This window comes from Gambusia affinis, linkage group LG11, assembly GCF_019740435.1.
Source record: "Gambusia affinis linkage group LG11, SWU_Gaff_1.0, whole genome shotgun sequence".
Taxonomy (NCBI): Eukaryota; Metazoa; Chordata; class Actinopteri; order Cyprinodontiformes; family Poeciliidae; genus Gambusia; species Gambusia affinis.
The window spans coordinates 25,769,299-25,786,878 of NC_057878.1; the positions used below are offsets into that span (position 1 = coordinate 25,769,299).

Consider the following 17,580-nt stretch of genomic DNA (forward strand, 5'->3'; position numbering starts at 1 on the left):
ATCACTTTGGTTTTTTATCCATTTCATAGCTCAGCATGAGCACTGTTAGGGTTCCGCATGGGCACTGGATTGTACTAACTCACTGTGTTTTGTTTGTTCTATATCATTTCTTGATCTTTATGTCCTAAAGACCAGGGCTATCACAGCCATGCAAAGACCACCTTGTGGTCCTGTGGTTTATTACCATCTTTCAGTATTGATTCTCATGGTCACTGGTCTTTGGGACACTTCACAGCCTTTTTAGGATCACCGTGGCATGCAAGAATCAACAGGTTGGTCTGTCACAGTCCTTTTAGGTCCATTCTTGCTACATTGTCAGTTTTTCTGCATGTTTGGGGGCTTAAACTTGGCATTGCATCATTTTCACAAATATTTTCCTCTTTTCAGCTGGAACCCTAGCCCCATGAGTACCTTCTGTTAAAACATGGGGCTAATGTTCCTGCTCCTTTTCTCCTCTACAGTCACTGCTGAATTGCCTTCCACCATTGCTGTACATTCCACCTTTCATGCTCCTGATGCTCCGTCACTTTTTTTTACTTACATCCAAAGCTGTGGATGTCATAGCTAACATCTATGTTTCACTGTGTCTTTGTGTGCCTCAGTGCCACCTGTTTTCAGGCAGAAAATCAACCCTGTAGAGATCAACGTCGGAGGCCATGCAAAGTTCGACTGCGAGACTGAGGATGCACCGAACGTGACCTTCAAGTGGTACAAATCTAACATTGAAATCAAACAGAGTGAGAAGTACCGGATCATCAGCCGCCACACAGGGTCTTCATTGGAGCTCCTGAATCCTGTGAAGGCTGACAGCGGTGACTACACCTGCAAGGCTTCAAACCAGCACGGCTTTGATAGCTGCACCGCCTCGCTCATCGTGACTGGTAAGATCCCAGTGGGAACCTTTGTAATTTTCTATGCATGTATGTGTTGGAGACAGAGAGAGAGAATTATATTCATGTTGTGTGTTAATGTGACTCATTATGGTTTGGAAAGCGCTGTTTGATTCTGACCCAACATGTTTATACAGAGGTTTAAAATGTCCTCAATGTTGAATCCACATCCCTCACTAAGTTGGAAAGTTTGGTTTGTTTCTGATATTTTTTTTGCTACTCATTAAACGCTGTGTATGTCCTACCTGCTTTCCATAGAGATGTATCCACCAGTGTTTGTTTCAAAACCAGAGCCAATGACCTTATTTGTGGGCAAACAAGCTGTTCTCCAGTGCTCACTCACTGGATCTTCACCAATGGAGGTTGTCTGGCACAAGGACAACATAGCCATCACATCTGAAGGGAATTATGTCATAAAAAGTGAAAAGAACAAGTATTCTCTTCATATTAAAAGTCTCAAGTTGACTGATCAGGGAGTATACCTGTGCAAGGCCTCCAACAGTGTCGGCACTGTTACTTTTACCACAGAGCTTACAGTTATAAGAAAGCCCAGCTTTGTTAGGACCTTTGAACCAACGTCAGCTGCTGTCAATGACCCACTAAAACTGGAGTGCCAGGTGGATGAGGACACTGGGGTGACTGTCACCTGGACCAGGGATGGCAAAAAAGTCCACCTGAGCATGGACTGTAAGATATCCTTTGAGGATAAGGTGGCAGTTCTTGAGATTCCCAAGTCCAAGCTCAAGGACTCTGGGAAATATGTTTGCACAGCCACAAATGAGGCTGGGAGCTCATCCTGTGAGGCTGTGGTAACAGTTCAAGGTAAGAACCTGCAGGTGATCACTGCTGGTAAAAACTTTTGGTGGTCTATCCGAACTGCAAGCTGTAGCTAATGTGTTGCAATGTTGTCCCTTGTTTTGGCTTTTGTCTTTGTTTTTGTTTTTTGCTGATGTTCTTCTGTGTCTGTTTTTAAGTCTGTGTCTCCAAACACTCTTTCAGAACCCCCTGCTTTTGTCAGAAAAATGGAGCCTAAGTTTACCTGGAAGCAGGGTGCAGCTGCACGTTTACAATGTAGCGTTAAAGGATCACCTGAACTTCACATCCATTGGTTCTGGAATGACAGAGAGCTTAGTGATGGAGAGAAATATAAAATCACCTTTAAGAACGGAGTTGCATCTGTGGAAATATTAAATCTTCTGGTGACAGACAGTGGAAGTTACACATGTGAGGTGTCGAATAATGCTGGTAGTGAGAGCTGCAGCACTGTGGTTGCTGTTAAAGGTTTGTTCTGAGAAAGACTTACATGATTCTCAGTGTTCTGTTCAGAAAATATTAGTTTTAACCCCACACTTTAATCTTTTGACATTCAGAGCCTCCATCCATTAGAAAAGATCTACAGACTGTAGAAGCTGTGAAAGGTGCAGCAGCTCAGCTGGAGTGTGAGATTGCAGGAACGGCTCCTTTTGAAATCAGCTGGTTAAAAAATAAGAAGCCCATCTCAGGTGATCAGAAATATAAAATTATCTCCCAAGACTCTCTGTCAAGGCTAGAGATCCAGACCTTTGAAAGCGCAGACATTGGAGATTATCAGTGTGTCGTTTCCAACGATGTGGGGAAGGTAACCACCAAGGCCTCAGCTAAACTGAAAGGTTGGTAAACCTGTTAAAGGCTGAGGATTATTGCTGCACCTGAAAGTCAGATTTTAACGTGTTGCATGTTTTTGTAGAGCCACCATCTTTCTCAAAGAGAGTTGAAAGTGTTACAGCCGTGTTGGGAAATGCAGTGAAGCTACAAGGAACCATAAAGGGCTCAGCTCCCATCACTGTTAAATGGATGAAAGACTCTGAAATACTCAGAGATGATGATCCAAATACCAAGATGGTTTTTGAGAACAATGTTGCAAGCCTTTCTATAACAGCAGTGGCCATCAACCATGGTGGCAAGTACTCATGCCAAGCAGAAAATGAGGCTGGGCAGCAAAAATGTGAAGCCACTCTGACTGTGCAAGGTCAGGGAAAATCTTTGATGCAGATGTCATTGTACAAAGGTTTAAAACTCTTTCTCTTAATAACCACCTAATCTGTCTTACACCAGAACCTGCTAGAATTGTAGAACCTGCAGAGTCCATTAGTGTGACTGCAGGAGACTCAGCCACGTTGGAGTGTACAATCTCTGGAAGCCCAGAGCTGAAAGTGAAGTGGTTCAAAGATGGGAAAGAGATGATAAGTGGGCGGAAATACAAGATGACATTGAAGGACCACGTAGCCACCATGAAAATTTTGACAGCGGAGAAAGGAGACACTTCGGAGTACAAGATGGAAGTGTCCAATAAAGTCGGGAAAGACCAGTGCACATGCTCAGTCACTGTCTTAGGTTAGCGCTCTGTTGTACAAATTATGTACAATATATGGGTCCTCCATAATGTTTGGGACATTGATCCATTTTTCTGTAAATTTATACTCTAATTTTCAGTGTGAAACAATTCAGACATGAGCATTCAATATTGTTTCTGAGGCTCTCTCCACACCAACTTGGATATTTTGCAAAACAGTCTCACTCTTGGAACAAGATGCCACATAAACAATTAGATTTTTTTTTTTAACACATATTCTCATTTTCTTCTGAATCTTTTCCATTGAACTTTTTTTTTAAACTTTTTTTGTGGGCTCTAGTGTCCCTTATTTATTTTATTTTGCTTTTGAGTTTGATAATTGCTCGACTAAAAAGCAATGAAACATAGCTGAGCAATTACAAGTATCTTGAAAACCAATTGTCCAAAACAGCCTGACTGTGATTAAAAAGTTATACTTTCTACTTGGGGGAGCTGGAATGTTCACTTTAAGCATGTCTGAAATGTTAGATTAAGAATTTAATACAGCAAATAAGAGTGGGGAAGCTTAGAAAATAAATACCAAACATTATGAAGGACTCTTGTACCAGGTTATTAGTAATTTTTACCTCTCAAAAGTCATTGCTTTTGAGGGGTAAATTGCAAAGTGCTGAACCCCGTGGTGATTACTGCAACATTTTGATGACTTGTTCTTCTTCAGATCAACATTAGTCAATACAAATTAAACTCTTTGTCCATTTGCCTTGGATTGGTTTCCCATGGCAGATGTACAAGGAAGTGGGTTTTGATGACTGTGTGATCTGAAAATAAATCAATATGAATACTTTAAACTTAAGAGACAGTGTCCAGCATATAATTTTTTCTTGGGTTTAGATGAACAACTCTTTACAGAAGCAACACAACAGCGTTTATAAATGAGGTGCTTTTGTTTTTAACTACCAGATCGGATAATGCCTCCAACTTTCACCAAATCCCTGAAAAGAGTCGACGGCAACATTGGCAATGATGTGTCCATGGACTGCAGGGTGTCTGGGTCCCAACCCATGACCATTGTTTGGTTCAAAGATGACCAGGAAATAGAGTCGGGAGCCAAATTTCAATCAGAGTTCAAAGATAGCTCTGCCACACTGAGAGTCAGTCGGCTGGAAAAGGCAGACTCTGGAGTTTACAAATGCAAAGCCACCAACTCGGCTGGCTTTAAAGAAACCAGTGGCACACTCTACGTCAAAGGTTACGAGTCTTTGTCTTATTTTCCCTTTCTTTCTCTTGTGTGACATTTGAAGAATTTCATGTTAACATGACAAGACTATTTGTTTTTTGTTGATGGCCTCCAGAGCCCCCAGTGTTCACAGAGAAACCAGAAAACCAGGATGTTATACCAGGAGCCAAAGTCTCCTTCAGGGCAGCCTTCACTGGAACTGCTCCTTTGGCTGTTAAATGGTTCAAAGAGGAAAAAGAGGTTGTAACTGGAGGCATTTATTTTATAAAAAAAGATGCTTCTTCCAGCACTCTGGACCTTCACTCTGTGAAGCCCAGTGATTCCTCTAAATACACCTGCCAAGTGTCCAACGATGCTGGAAAAGTGGATTGCTCCACAGTCCTCTTTGTGAAAGGTTCTTGTTCTCATTATAACTTTGTCCTTAAAACCCTGACATTGAAGTGACACTAACAAGCCTTGTATCCTCTAATGAATGTTAACCTCTTCTCCCAGAACCTCCTGTGTTTGTACGAAAGCTTGATGCAACCAAGCTCGTCACAAGTGGCATCTCCACCAGATTGGAGTGCAAAGTGTCAGGCAGTCCTGTCATCAGTTTCAAATGGTTTAAGGATGAGATGGAGATCAGCTCCAGTCCTAAATATACAGTCAGTGTGTCTGATGTAGAAGCAACTCTTGAAATATTGAACTGTGCAACTGGGGACAGTGGCGATTATGTCTGTGTTGCGTCAAGTGAAGCAGGCAGTGATCGGTGCAGCAGTACAGTTACTGTCAAAGGTTGGTTCATCTACAGGAAGGTCTCTTGAATTTCTTTGGTTAATTGCAGTTTTAGTAAAGATAGTTTGATTTATTTAACTTTCAGTCAAAGATGTCTGTAAACTTTGCATTATACCTCTTTAGTCCAGTCTTCTGCTCACTGACCGACATCCTTACTGTCTTCTAGAACCACCGGTGTTTGTACGTAGCTTGGAGGCCAAAGATGTTGTGAAAGGTTCTGAGATGATGTTGGAGGGCCAAGTCTCTGGCTCTGCTCCTTTCACTGTGTCATTTTACAAAAACACCAAGGCAATTAGAAATGACAAAAGACATAAAATCACAGTGAAAGACGATCTGGTGGCTCTGCAAGTCCAGGCGGTCGAGGCTGGAGATGTTGGCTTATACCAGTGCACTGTTGAGAATGAAGTGGGGATGTCAACCTGTGAATGTCAAGTTACACTCAAAGGTTGGTTAGATGCACCTATATTTTGTTCAAAACTTTAATCTTTAGTCAAAGACTTTCAAGCTTGATATGTGTGACATCTTGAGATGCTCATAATGTTCATATACCATCTTTGACTTGTAGAACCACCGTCTTTTGTAAAAAAGCTTGATAATGTCAGTTCATTGGTGGGCAGTGATGTTTCTCTCCAATGCATACTGAAGGGCTCTGAGCCCATAACTGTGACCTGGTTAAAGGACAACCATGAGCTCAAGGAAGCTGAAAATGTTAATATTTCATATGAGAACAAGACTGCCCTGCTGCACATAAATGGATTGCACAATAAACATGGAGGAAAATACTCCTGCCAGGCACAGAATCAGGCTGGTAGCCAGACATGCTCTGCTGTTCTAACTGTCAAAGGTTGGTGAAACCTTTTCATTTTGGTTTGTGCTCTCATTTTGTAGTTATAATGTTAAAGTCATTCATATTTGAATACAATAACAAGTAAGAGGTTTCCCTGAAACAGCCAATGTCTTCACATTTAACCTAAAGTTGCAATGTGAAGCAATAACTCATTTCAGATGTTTTTTTATATAGCAACAATCCATTTCAAACTTTATATCAAGGCAATTTGCAAGACAAACAGCCCAATTTATATCCAGATCTGTATAATTCATATTCTTTTTAACTTGGTCACTAGATGTCAGTATTTGTTACACAGTTCTCCTTTAGATAATTGCTTTCACAGCTATTGATCAGATCTCTAAAAACCATCTAAACATATAATATGTTAGCATATAGCATTGGTTTCAACCATCAACCACTGCTTATTGGAAAAAAATAGACATCTACACAACCTGCTAGATTAGATAGATCCAAGTGTTTCGTAGAAGGGAACAGATTGGGATTGGACTGATATGAATGATTCTGCAAGTAAACAAAAACCACATGCTTTTCTTGAAATGTTAATTTTCTCTTTAAAATACGTTCTTCTTCATGTATCAGAACCCGCTAAGATCACAGAAGAGGCTAAGTCCATCAGTGTGACTCAGGGGGATCCGGCCACGCTAGAGGTCAGATTCTCTGGGACTAAACCACTGAAGGCCAAATGGCGTAGGGCTGGCAAGGAGCTGACCTCAGGCCAGAGATTTAAAGTACAGACCACAGACACCAGCTCTGTGCTCAAGATTCTCAAAACTGAGAAAACTGACAGTGGCGAATTCACCTTTGAGATTTCTAATGATGTCGGACAAAGTTCTTGCGAGGCCACGCTCACCGTTCTTGGTCGGTGATTAATGTGCATGGGTAGTGTTAAAGTAAACTTTGCTTGTTTTCATCCAAATTTGTAACTTGTAACCTTTGTTTTTATGTTACTCATGTCAGATCAAGTAATTCCTCCATCCTTTACAAGAAAACTGAAGCAAACAGAAGGTATTAAAGGATCATTTGCTCATCTGGAATGCCTTGTGTCAGGCTCTCTGCCGATTACTGTCCAGTGGTATAAAGATGAGAAGGAGATTCAGGCTGATGATAGACATAAATGTACATTCTTTGAGAATGTTGCTTGCCTGGAAATCTCTGATCTTCACCTTAAAGATGGTGGAAGTTATACATGCATCGCCAAAAACAAAGCGGGGACAATCCAGTGCTCAGGCATCTTGTTTGTAAAAGGTCTGAAATGGTTGATTTGTCTAGTTTTATTCCAGCAGAAAAGAAAAAAATGTGAACTGAAAGGATTTTTGGCTTCTCTTCACAAGCAGTGGTTTGCTTCTCTCTTTCAGAACCACCATGCATTCTTGAAAAGCCTGAATCCATGAATGTTTTACCTGGATCTAAGGTCCAGTTTAACGTACTGCTCTCTGGCACACCACCACTGAACATCAAATGGTTTAAAAACAAGAAAGAGATTTTATCAAGTGCCGATTGCTCTGTGGTTAAAGACAACACATCCAGCTCACTGGAGCTTTTCTTTGCTAAGAGCTCAGATTCTGGAGACTATGTGTGTGAAATTCACAATGATGTGGGATCCACTTCCTGCCAAGCAACGCTTTTCGTCAAAGGTCCTAACTATAATTTTATATATGAATCTCCTACAGATGCACATTTTAATTTGTTTACAGATTGTAAGTTTTTTTAAATTGTAGTTGCTTGTTCTGAATAGTCATGCTTTACTCACTAAGTCTAGACCAGTGGTTCTTAATATTTTTATAACAAGTATCAACTAAGTAAATATTGACAAACTTGCTGTTAGCAGTTATGGTCATTAAGCACACCAATTTGATTGCTGATGTGTATTTACATAACAGTTACTACATTCATGTTTACCTCACAATTGATTAAAACCAACATTTCTTCTCAATGTTTTTAATCCAGTCCAAATTCTACAAGTAATGCACATACCACAGTTTGAGAATCATGGGTCTAAACCATTTGGAAGTAGTTCAAGAGAAAATTCTCATAATATCACATTTTAAGCCCCAGCTGTACTCATCATGATAGTTTCTACAGATTATTTATACCACAGCTCATTTAGCTTTTTATTTTACTTCTCAGAGCCTCCTAAGTTCACTCGGACACCGGACCGCGTATCCGTAGTGCGTCCTGGGCAAAGCAAAGTGTTTGAGTGCCAGGTGACCGGCACACCTGAAATAGACATCTATTGGTTCAAGGAGGGCTCTGAGATCAGTGCCAGTGATCACTTCAAGATGGCCTTTGTAAACTCTGTGGCTACTCTGGAGGTTTGCGGGGCTGAAACTAAAGACGGAGGCCTTTATTACTGTGAGGCTCGTAATGAGGCTGGCAGTGAGAGCTGCAGCATGGAGCTCAAAGTGAAAGGTTTGTTAGGCTGGAGCTTTGAGAATATGAACACTAGGAAATTATCCTTAAAGTTAAATTGGCAGAAAGTTTTTCATGCTCTGTTCCTTAATGAGATCTAAGCATATTTAGTAGATATCTATTTGAAGCTAAATGATCTAATGGATCTAACTCACTATAATTCTGTGGTTAAACACGTATAGCATCAAATATTTACTAGAGAATTACCTCTTGAGGTAAAGTTATATGACAGTTTTTCTTCTTTCGTCTCAGAACCACCAATTTTTATTAAAGAACTGTCTCCAGTTGATGTTGTGAAGGGCTCAACAACATCTTTTGAGTGCCAGATTGTTGGAACAGGTCCATTTGAGATAACCTGGCACAAAGATGGAAAAGAGATCAAGGCCAGTGCAAAACATGGCTTTTCCCAGATGAATGACACTTTGACCCTAGAGCTCCACAGATGTGATGGTGTAGATGTGGGTGAATATCAGTGTACTGTAGCTAATGAGGTTGGGAGCTGCACTTGTAAGACAACTCTAAGCCTCAAAGGTTGGTTTCTTTAGATTTAAAAGTCCCCTGTTTTTTGTTTTTGAAGTGAAAACTGCTAACTTCACATTATTTTTTTCAATAGAACCTCCAGCCTTTACCAGGAGGATTGAGGACTGTGTTACTGTCCTCGGTAAACTGGCACAGTTTCAGTGTGTTGTTGTAGGTTCTCCAACCCTTTCTGTTCAATGGCAAAAAGATGAGAGCTGGATTTTGGAGGATCCAAGGATTGAGAGAACCTTTGAAAACAATATAGCGACTCTCAGGATTTCTGCCTGTGAAGCATCTCATGCAGGTAGATACAGCTGCCAGGTGATAAACGAGGCTGGGCAGGATAAATGCTTCGCCACTCTCACAGTTCAAGGTAATCTGCTGAACCAATCCTTACTCCATACTTTTAATACTTACAAAGCCATTTCATTATCTACACCTTGCTAGCACTGGGTTGGATCCTTTATTCTCAGAAATATTCAAATTTTTCATCCCATTTAGTCAACAAGGTGCCTGAAATATTCCTCAGAGATTTTGGTCCATATTGACATGTCATAATGGTGTTTGCTTAAGGTTGGTTGGCAGCACATTCGTGATGCAAATTTTCTAACTCACCACATCCTAAAGGTCCTTTATAGATCATTGGAGTACAGTAACTTACTGGCATGTTTAAGAATCCAGTTTAAGATTGTTTGTGCTTTATGATGCTCCAATCAGAAAGGAGTCATGGCATATTCCGGCTTTGGTATTTAAACCATACTGAACTGGGACTTAAAGGGCCAAAGTGTGCCACGAAAATACCTGCCATACCTATACAATTCCACCACTAGCCTTGTGCATACGATGCATACAATACTTGAATTTTTTTTTGGTCAAATTCTCTCCCTACCATTTGAATATCACATCTCTAACAGAGCTTTGTGAGACTGTGGAACATTCCTTCCATCTTTTATTGTGTAGTTTTGAAATTTGCAGTGTCAATTTCCTGTTTTTAGTTGGCAGGAATGGCAACAAATTTGGTATTCTGCTGCCATATCAAATTTGGTCCCATTATTCATTCACTGCACATAATATTCCAGATACCTTAGTTTTTGGGGTTATCGATCCTAGTCCCCAGGAACCATTGTCTTTATGTTTTTAATGCACAAATGCTTTGGCACACTTGAAGTGATTGCATTATGATTAAGTGCTACAGAAACCTGTCAATAATTCACTTAAGACGTGTAAAAGGGAAAAAACACAAAAACGTACAAGACAGTGATGAGTCCTGAAGACAAGGATTGAGAACCACTGTCTTAGTTGGATCAAGTAGGTTTGGGCTACTGTTGCATTTCTACTATTCTCAGTTTTCTATAATAACATCGGCTATTATCTTTTTTGGACCATTTTCTTTAATTCACCAGTTTCCAAAATACTCAAATGGGCCGGTCTAGTATCAACAAGCATGCTAGGCCATGCAAGGAGACTTCGTCATCTCTAAATGCCTATATGTATCAAATTCATATGCAATAGAAAGGATGTACCTATAAAATGGTTGGTGAGTGAATATTAAAGCAAGGAATCGATTTAATCCTGACTTTGCTCTACATTGTAGAACCCCCTCAGATCTTAGAGAAACCTGAGGAAATCAAGGTAACAGTCGGAGATCCAGTCAGTCTAGACTGTAAGGTGAAAGGCTCACCTGAGCTCAAGGTGAGATGGATGAAAGATGGCAAGGAACTTCAGTCCATAAGGCAGCACAAGCTTATCTTTGAGAACAACATCAGCAGCCTAAAGATTCAGGGAGCGCAGAAAGCAGATCAAGGAGAGTATGTGTTTGAGGTGTCAAACCACATCAGCAGCTGCTCCTGCAAAGTTAAAGTGGTCGTATTAGGTTGGTGTGACCATCCCGACGAATGTGCCACATCAACTACACACTGATTAAATTATATTGACCTTCTTACTCCTTTTTTGGTGACAGAGCAAGTAATTCCTCCGAGCTTCATCAAACCACTGGTAGAAATGCAGGAGATTCTGGGCTCATTTGTTCAGATTTGCTGTAAAATATCCGGTTCCCTCCCAATCTCTGTGGAGTGGCAGAAAGATGGGAGTAAAATCTCCAGTGGTATCAAACACAAACTGATCCAGCAGGACAACTCTGTGTCTGTGGAAATCGAACAGCTTGAGAGACCTGATGCTGGGTCGTATTCTTGCAAACTGACCAATGCAGCTGGGACCTGTGAATGTAGTGGATCCCTCAGGGTCAAAGGTCAGACGCTGCTCTTCAATTTGACTGGTCGTAATGTACTGAAAACAAAGGTGAGTACCTCTTTAACCCGGTTTATTGTCTTGCCTTCAGAGCCTCCCAGCTTTGTATTGCTGCCCGAGTCACAGGCGGCTCTGCCCAATGCCACAGTTCGCTTCAAAAGCACGTTTACGGGTACGCCACCCTTTACGGTCAAATGGTTCAAGGACGACACGGAGCTCATGACCGGGCCAACATGTTTCACAGGCGTGGATGAAACGTCCTGCTTCTTAGAGCTCTACTCAGTGGCCGTTGCTCAGAGTGGAATTTACTCTTGCCAAGTCGGCAACGATGCTGGTTCTGTACGCTGTAGTGCAGATTTGACTGTGAAAGGTTGGGACTCACAATTTTTTAAACGATTCTTCATCTCATGCTCCAGCTAAACCCATCCTACCTGCTTTATAGTACAGTGATTCTGTTCACTCAGATGTAATTCATCAAAATGTGTCCAGTCTTTGCATTGCATTCACTGCTAGCTCATGATTGTCAGCTTGTATGTTCTGTTCTGTTACTGTCTGTTCTGTTTGCTTCCAGCTGCTGATTGTTTGTCTGTGTTTCGGCCTTCCAGAACCACCTGAGTTTGTGCTGAAACTTCCCGCCACTAAGTTTGTAAAGCGGGACGAATCACTCCGCCTGGAGTGCAAAGTCCATGGCACGGCCCCTCTGAAAACGACCTGGTACAAACACGACACCAAGGTCTCGGATGGGGGCAACTACAGGACCTCCTTTGTTGACTCGGTAGCTGTCCTGGAGCTGGTGTCCAGCAGCTTTGATGATGATGGAGTTTACACCTGTGAAGCTCAGAATGATGCTGGCAGTGTGAGCTGCAGCACCACACTTACTGTTAAAGGTCAGCCTCCCACAGACGTCTAACAAGCCTCTAATACTTGTGTGCTCACGTTCAAGGCTGACACCTGTAACAACTTCTCTTTATCTCCCTCTTGAATCTGAGCAACCACCATCAGAAGTGCTCTTCTTCACCTTAATCATTAATCAGATTGACTTCACTTGTGCCTTTTTCTGAAATGAAACACAACTTATTAACAAACATGCTATAATAAATTCTAACATTTTTCCTCTGTAACTTTCATATCCTAGCCATACTTAACTACATACTCACCAAACACTACTTCCTAAACATCTGACTCAAACTCATTCTACATCCCCACAGCAAAACCACAAGGAGTTACGAAGTATTTTTGTCTAGCTTTTAGGGTAAATATCTTATTACAATTAAAATATGACAAAACTAACTTAGTAATTTTTCAGCAAGATACAGGTGTTTGTTTTAAATCAATATTTGAATATTGATTTAAAAAATACCAGTTCCATTGGCAAATTTTTTTCACTTGTAACAACATTTTTCCCATATTATGCGTGAAAAAAATGTAATTGTTGCAATTGTTTAAGTTGACCTTGTTAACTCCCGGTAGTGATTTTCCTAAATTTTGAACTTGAAGCAAAATTTACCTTAATCCATCTAAACTCTTGAGTTTATGCATGGACTCAACATTTTATCTTTAAACACATAAGATGTTTCTGCAAAATTACAATTACCAACTAACTGTTAGTCGAATTTTTTATTCTTTTCCATTTTTACAGCGCAACCTTTTTTAAATTTCCTGATATGTTCCTACTGATCTGTCAGCAGTTTTTCCCTCCACTAACTGCACACTTTGACCTTCACTAAAACTACACTTAAAGTTAACTATCTCATTTAATTTTCAACTTCTTTTTATTTTTTAGGAGCTGTCGTCTTAAAAGCTTCTGATGTAGTTCCAATATGTAAACCTTATTTAGCCTTAATTTCCACCAAATAAAGACCACCTTTAGACCAAGTATTTGGTCCTCAGGTGCATCTCAGTAATTTAGAAAGAAGTTCAAGTATTTCTTGAAACTTGAAACTCATTTATAGATTCATTAAACACACACAGTGAAATATTTCACTTAGTTTTTAAATTCTGATTAGTATGGCTTACAGCCAATTAAACCCCAAAATGTATTTATTAATTATATTACATAAGACCAGTTAAAACAAACAAAGGTCCAACCAATTATTGAATCCAAATACTGTGCAGTAAAAGGCTACTTTTCTGTCAGATTTGCCATTTAATTTGGTCTTATGTATCATTTTGAGTTTCTAAAAACTGACTTTAGGTTTTCAGTTACTGAAAGTCAAAATTATCACAATTAACAGAGTTAAGCAACTGAAAAATATCACCCTGTTTAAAACTATTCAAACATATTAACTATGCACCCCTGTGTCAGAAAAAACCCTGAAATGATCTAAGAAGCAAAACCAAAATCTGTTGTCAATGTAAAAGACTGAAACTAAGTCTAAGAGTTTTTTCCACTCATTTTAGTCGAGACATTGCAATAAAAATAACCTTTTACTTGCTTAAAAGGTAAAAGGCAGGTAATAGTTGTAGATTTGATCACACATCTGGAATTCATGAATTAAACTTTAAAAAAATAATGGAGATTGTTTAGCCTGAAACTGAACCTCCAATCAGAACTGCTCAACATGAATATAAATCACAGATAATTTATCCTTAAACAGAGTTGAACTTGAGCTGATAAATTACATCAGAGGGAAATGTATTATTTTAATTTCTGAGAAACAAATAATTTTGTCCACTGGAGCCTCTAAATACAAACCTAATTACTTCAAACAGGCAGTTTGTATCTTGTAAATCTGTATAAGGAAATTTGCATTCAGAGGTTCAGTGAAAGAATCATAATTATTAAGTATTTGTCTCACTATGTTCACACTCCAGGCAAATCTGATCCAAATCCGATTCTTTTTTCCCAAATCCAAAACATGTCTGATTTTTTCATGGAAACTCCAGTTACGGCTGTCAGCTTTGAGCTTTTAGTTGTGATTCATTTTCCCCACTCATGCCTCTGTAACGGTTTCCTGATCTTTTCGTAGACCCCCCTGCATTTGTGAAAGTACCCCAGCCTGTTGAGGGGCTGATGGGTAGGGACGTGAGCTTGTACTGCGAGATGAGCGGTTCCGCTCCGTTCCAGGTCGCCTGGTTCAAAGACAGGAAACCTCTGATGGAGAGCAGGAAGTATAAGATGGTGGGCGAGGGGAGCTCAGCCACTCTGCATGTCATTGGGATAGAGCCTTCGGACGTCGGCGAGTATGAGTGCAAAGTTTCAAACAGTGTAGGAAGTGACTCCTGCCACACTTTGGTTAAACTCAGAGGTCAGTATTGAAAGTATTGGACGTTCAGGTTACCTTGCCCCCCTCCCTCCACTCCTGCCACCTTTTCTCACTCTACCTTCTGCGCTGTTTTTGTTCTCAGAGCCGCCATCATTTGTGGAGAAACTGTCCAACATGACAGTGATGCTGGGAGAGGAGGTGACCCTTATGGCCACTGTTAGAGGCTCTGAACCCATTACTGTGTCCTGGGTTCAGGACAAGGATCACATTCTCAGGGACAGTGACAACAGGAAAATCACCTTTGAGAACAACCAGGTGGCACTTACTGTGTTTAAGGCCGATGCAACCGTTGCAGGCAGATACACCTGCCAACTCAGAAATGATGCTGGGAGTGTGGATTGTTTCGCTAACTTGACTGTCCTAGGTTTGTAATCGTATAATTCTCTCTTTCTCTGTCAGTGTTGTTGGACGGTGTATTGTAAATAGAAAAGAAAGGAGTAAATTTCCACCAAAAACACAGATATTTTGAGATTAATCTCAGAAGTTTTCAAGAAAAATTAAACAGGTTTCTGAGCTCCAAAGGAAAAAAAAAAATCTGAAATTTTAGGGTAATCTCAGAAATTTTCTACAAGAAACTTGAAGATTTGAGCTCCAAAGGTTGAAAATTTATTTTTTACTCTTTAGCTTAATTTAAGAAGATTTCCAGAAAAAACAAAAAGGTTTCTAGGCCCCTAAAGTTTAAAATCTGCTAGAAAAAAATTCTGAATTTTTTTAATTAATCTCTGACATTTGCTAAAAAAGCAAGAAAATGTCTGACGTTAAAAAGTTGTGATTTGCCAGAAAAAAACAAATTTTGTGATTAATTTTACAAACTTTATAGCAAAAACGTGGACATTTCAGAGTTTCAAAGGTCCAAAATTTTGAAACTCAGAACTTCAACTCAATTTTAAAATATTTGACTTTTGAACCTCAGAAATTTTCATATTTATTCTTTAATTTTTTTTTTTTGTTGTTTTTCTCAAATGTTAAATTTTTAATGGTAAAATTTCTGAGATAAATCTAGAGGGGTTTGACTTTTCTGGCTCAGAAATTTTCATATTTTTTTTCCTAGAAAATATCTGAGATTATCCTCAAAATTTCTGATATTTTGGCAGAAATTTAGTCCTTCTCTGTTTCTATCTATAATGGCCCCAATACGCCGTCATAGTCTTGTCTGTCAGTCGGTGTCTTGTCCGTATTTGATGAAAAGCATGTTCTACTCCTGCTCCTTCCCACTTCCAGAGCCTGCTAAGATTGTGGATAAACCCGAAACTTTGAGCGTGACGGCAGGCGACATGGCCGCCCTGGAGGTCAAAGTGTGCGGAACGCCGGAGCTCGTCCCCAAGTGGTTCAAAGACGGCATGGAGCTGGCCACATCCGGGAAGTACAAGATCTCCTTCTCGCAGATGATCTCCAGTCTGAACGTGTTTTCTACGGAGAAACTGGACTCTGGCGAATACACGTTCCAGGTCATGAACCAAGTCGGAAAAGACCTGAGTAAAATTAATCTCACCGTTTTGGGTGGGTGTTGAATCTGTGTTAATTTGGTTTGAAAATACGTAACATTGTGTGATTTCTTTTAGTTTGTGATAAATGTGTTTTATTATGTAAGAGGTTAAGAAAAATCCACATTTATTATTTATTTCAAAGTTCAAGTCAAAAGGAGAAATTCATTATATTAATTTATTAAACACATAATGAAAATACAAAATTTCACCAAGTATTTTTGGTCTAGTTTTTAGTTGCAAATATCTTAGTACGTTAGAAATAAGACAAAACTAACTTATAAGTGACTTTCCAGCAAGATTTAAGAGTTTGTTTTTTTAGTATTGATAAACAGTACCAGTTCCACTGGCAGACTTTTTTCACTTATAATAAGACATTTTCCCATTTTATAAGTGAGAAAATTGGCCAGTGGAGCTAGAACCTTTTCATTAATAGTAAGAAATTATTTACTTAAAACAAGCTCCTCTATGTTGCTGGAAAATTACTTCTAAGTTAGTTTTATTTCATAGGTACTAAGACATTTGCACTAGAAACTAGATTCATAAAAAGCTGTTTCTGCATTGAGATTCTCATAAAGTTAAATATAAAACATCTTTTCACCTTGATGTTATTTGGCACAGCACAAAACAGGTGTGATTTGATTGATAAAGTAACATTTAAGCACACAACTGTAATGTATATAAAGAGTTTGGAGGGCCACATAAAAACTTCTGGTGGACCAGATTTGGCCCACGGGTCTTGAGTTTGTATGTGGTTTTATTTTATCTTTACTTCTTTTCTTAGCTTTTTTAACACATATATTTAACATTCTTTGTATTTTATAAAGTTGTAAATTGTATAAACCTTAAAAACCTACAAGGGGAGGCTACCTCAGACTTCCTGAAATAAAAATATTTTTATGATGTTGTAATTCATTGAGTTGCAGCTGTAAACCTGAGCATGTTCTTACAAACTGTTGCCTCTGTTGTCAACAGATAAGACCGTTCCTCCATCGTTCACCAGGAAACTGAAGGACTGTAAGATGACTGTAGGAGAAGCTGCAGAGATGGAGTGCAAAGTGTCGGGCTCTCCACCTTTTACTATTTCATGGTACCATGATGGTGAGGAGGTACAGAGTGGGCCGAACTGCGAGGTTTCCTTCAGCGACAACAGCTGCACGCTGAGAGTGCCGACCCTGAGGATGACTGACTCCGGAGTTTACAAATGCAAAGCCGTCAACAAAGCTGGTTTCAGTGAAACTTCAGCAACTTTGGCTGTCAAAGGTCAGTTCCTGCTTCATGTTGAGCACTTCTGTTTTGGTTCTGTTCAGTGAAACATAAACTCAAATTCTGGGGATGCAAATAATTAATCTACCTATGATTTGTTGTTTATTAAAATTAGCTTCAACTGCTACTTAGACCTTCTTTTAGTGTTGTACTTTGGCTCCCATCCAGCAGAGGGCACCACTTTTCATCTTCAACCTCAGCCAGTGGATGCAAGAATGCAAAATAGAAAGGGTCAAACTGAGTTCGTTGAGAGATACAAAATGAGCTTTGTGCAGTTCTGTTTTGAAATATGAACACTGGACAAAG

General features: G+C 39.7%; 1 protein-coding gene across 1 annotated transcript in view; it reads left to right on the forward strand.

Moving 5' to 3' along the window:
- Positions 1 to 17,580, forward strand: part of ttn.2 (titin, tandem duplicate 2) — a 218,530-nt gene that overhangs the window by 57,579 nt on the left and 143,371 nt on the right. Inside the window, exons 44-68 of the mRNA XM_044131634.1 lie at positions 603 to 881; positions 1,149 to 1,712; positions 1,890 to 2,171; positions 2,261 to 2,539; positions 2,617 to 2,898; positions 2,985 to 3,263; positions 4,183 to 4,470; positions 4,575 to 4,853; positions 4,952 to 5,233; positions 5,400 to 5,678; positions 5,799 to 6,077; positions 6,663 to 6,941; positions 7,041 to 7,328; positions 7,439 to 7,717; positions 8,211 to 8,492; positions 8,745 to 9,023; positions 9,106 to 9,384; positions 10,606 to 10,884; positions 10,972 to 11,259; positions 11,350 to 11,628; positions 11,864 to 12,145; positions 14,228 to 14,506; positions 14,607 to 14,888; positions 15,746 to 16,024; positions 16,984 to 17,271. Of these exons, the coding sequence (XP_043987569.1) occupies positions 603 to 881; positions 1,149 to 1,712; positions 1,890 to 2,171; positions 2,261 to 2,539; positions 2,617 to 2,898; positions 2,985 to 3,263; positions 4,183 to 4,470; positions 4,575 to 4,853; positions 4,952 to 5,233; positions 5,400 to 5,678; positions 5,799 to 6,077; positions 6,663 to 6,941; positions 7,041 to 7,328; positions 7,439 to 7,717; positions 8,211 to 8,492; positions 8,745 to 9,023; positions 9,106 to 9,384; positions 10,606 to 10,884; positions 10,972 to 11,259; positions 11,350 to 11,628; positions 11,864 to 12,145; positions 14,228 to 14,506; positions 14,607 to 14,888; positions 15,746 to 16,024; positions 16,984 to 17,271 (7,314 nt within the window). The remainder of the gene's footprint in view (positions 1 to 602; positions 882 to 1,148; positions 1,713 to 1,889; positions 2,172 to 2,260; positions 2,540 to 2,616; positions 2,899 to 2,984; positions 3,264 to 4,182; positions 4,471 to 4,574; positions 4,854 to 4,951; positions 5,234 to 5,399; positions 5,679 to 5,798; positions 6,078 to 6,662; positions 6,942 to 7,040; positions 7,329 to 7,438; positions 7,718 to 8,210; positions 8,493 to 8,744; positions 9,024 to 9,105; positions 9,385 to 10,605; positions 10,885 to 10,971; positions 11,260 to 11,349; positions 11,629 to 11,863; positions 12,146 to 14,227; positions 14,507 to 14,606; positions 14,889 to 15,745; positions 16,025 to 16,983; positions 17,272 to 17,580) is intronic.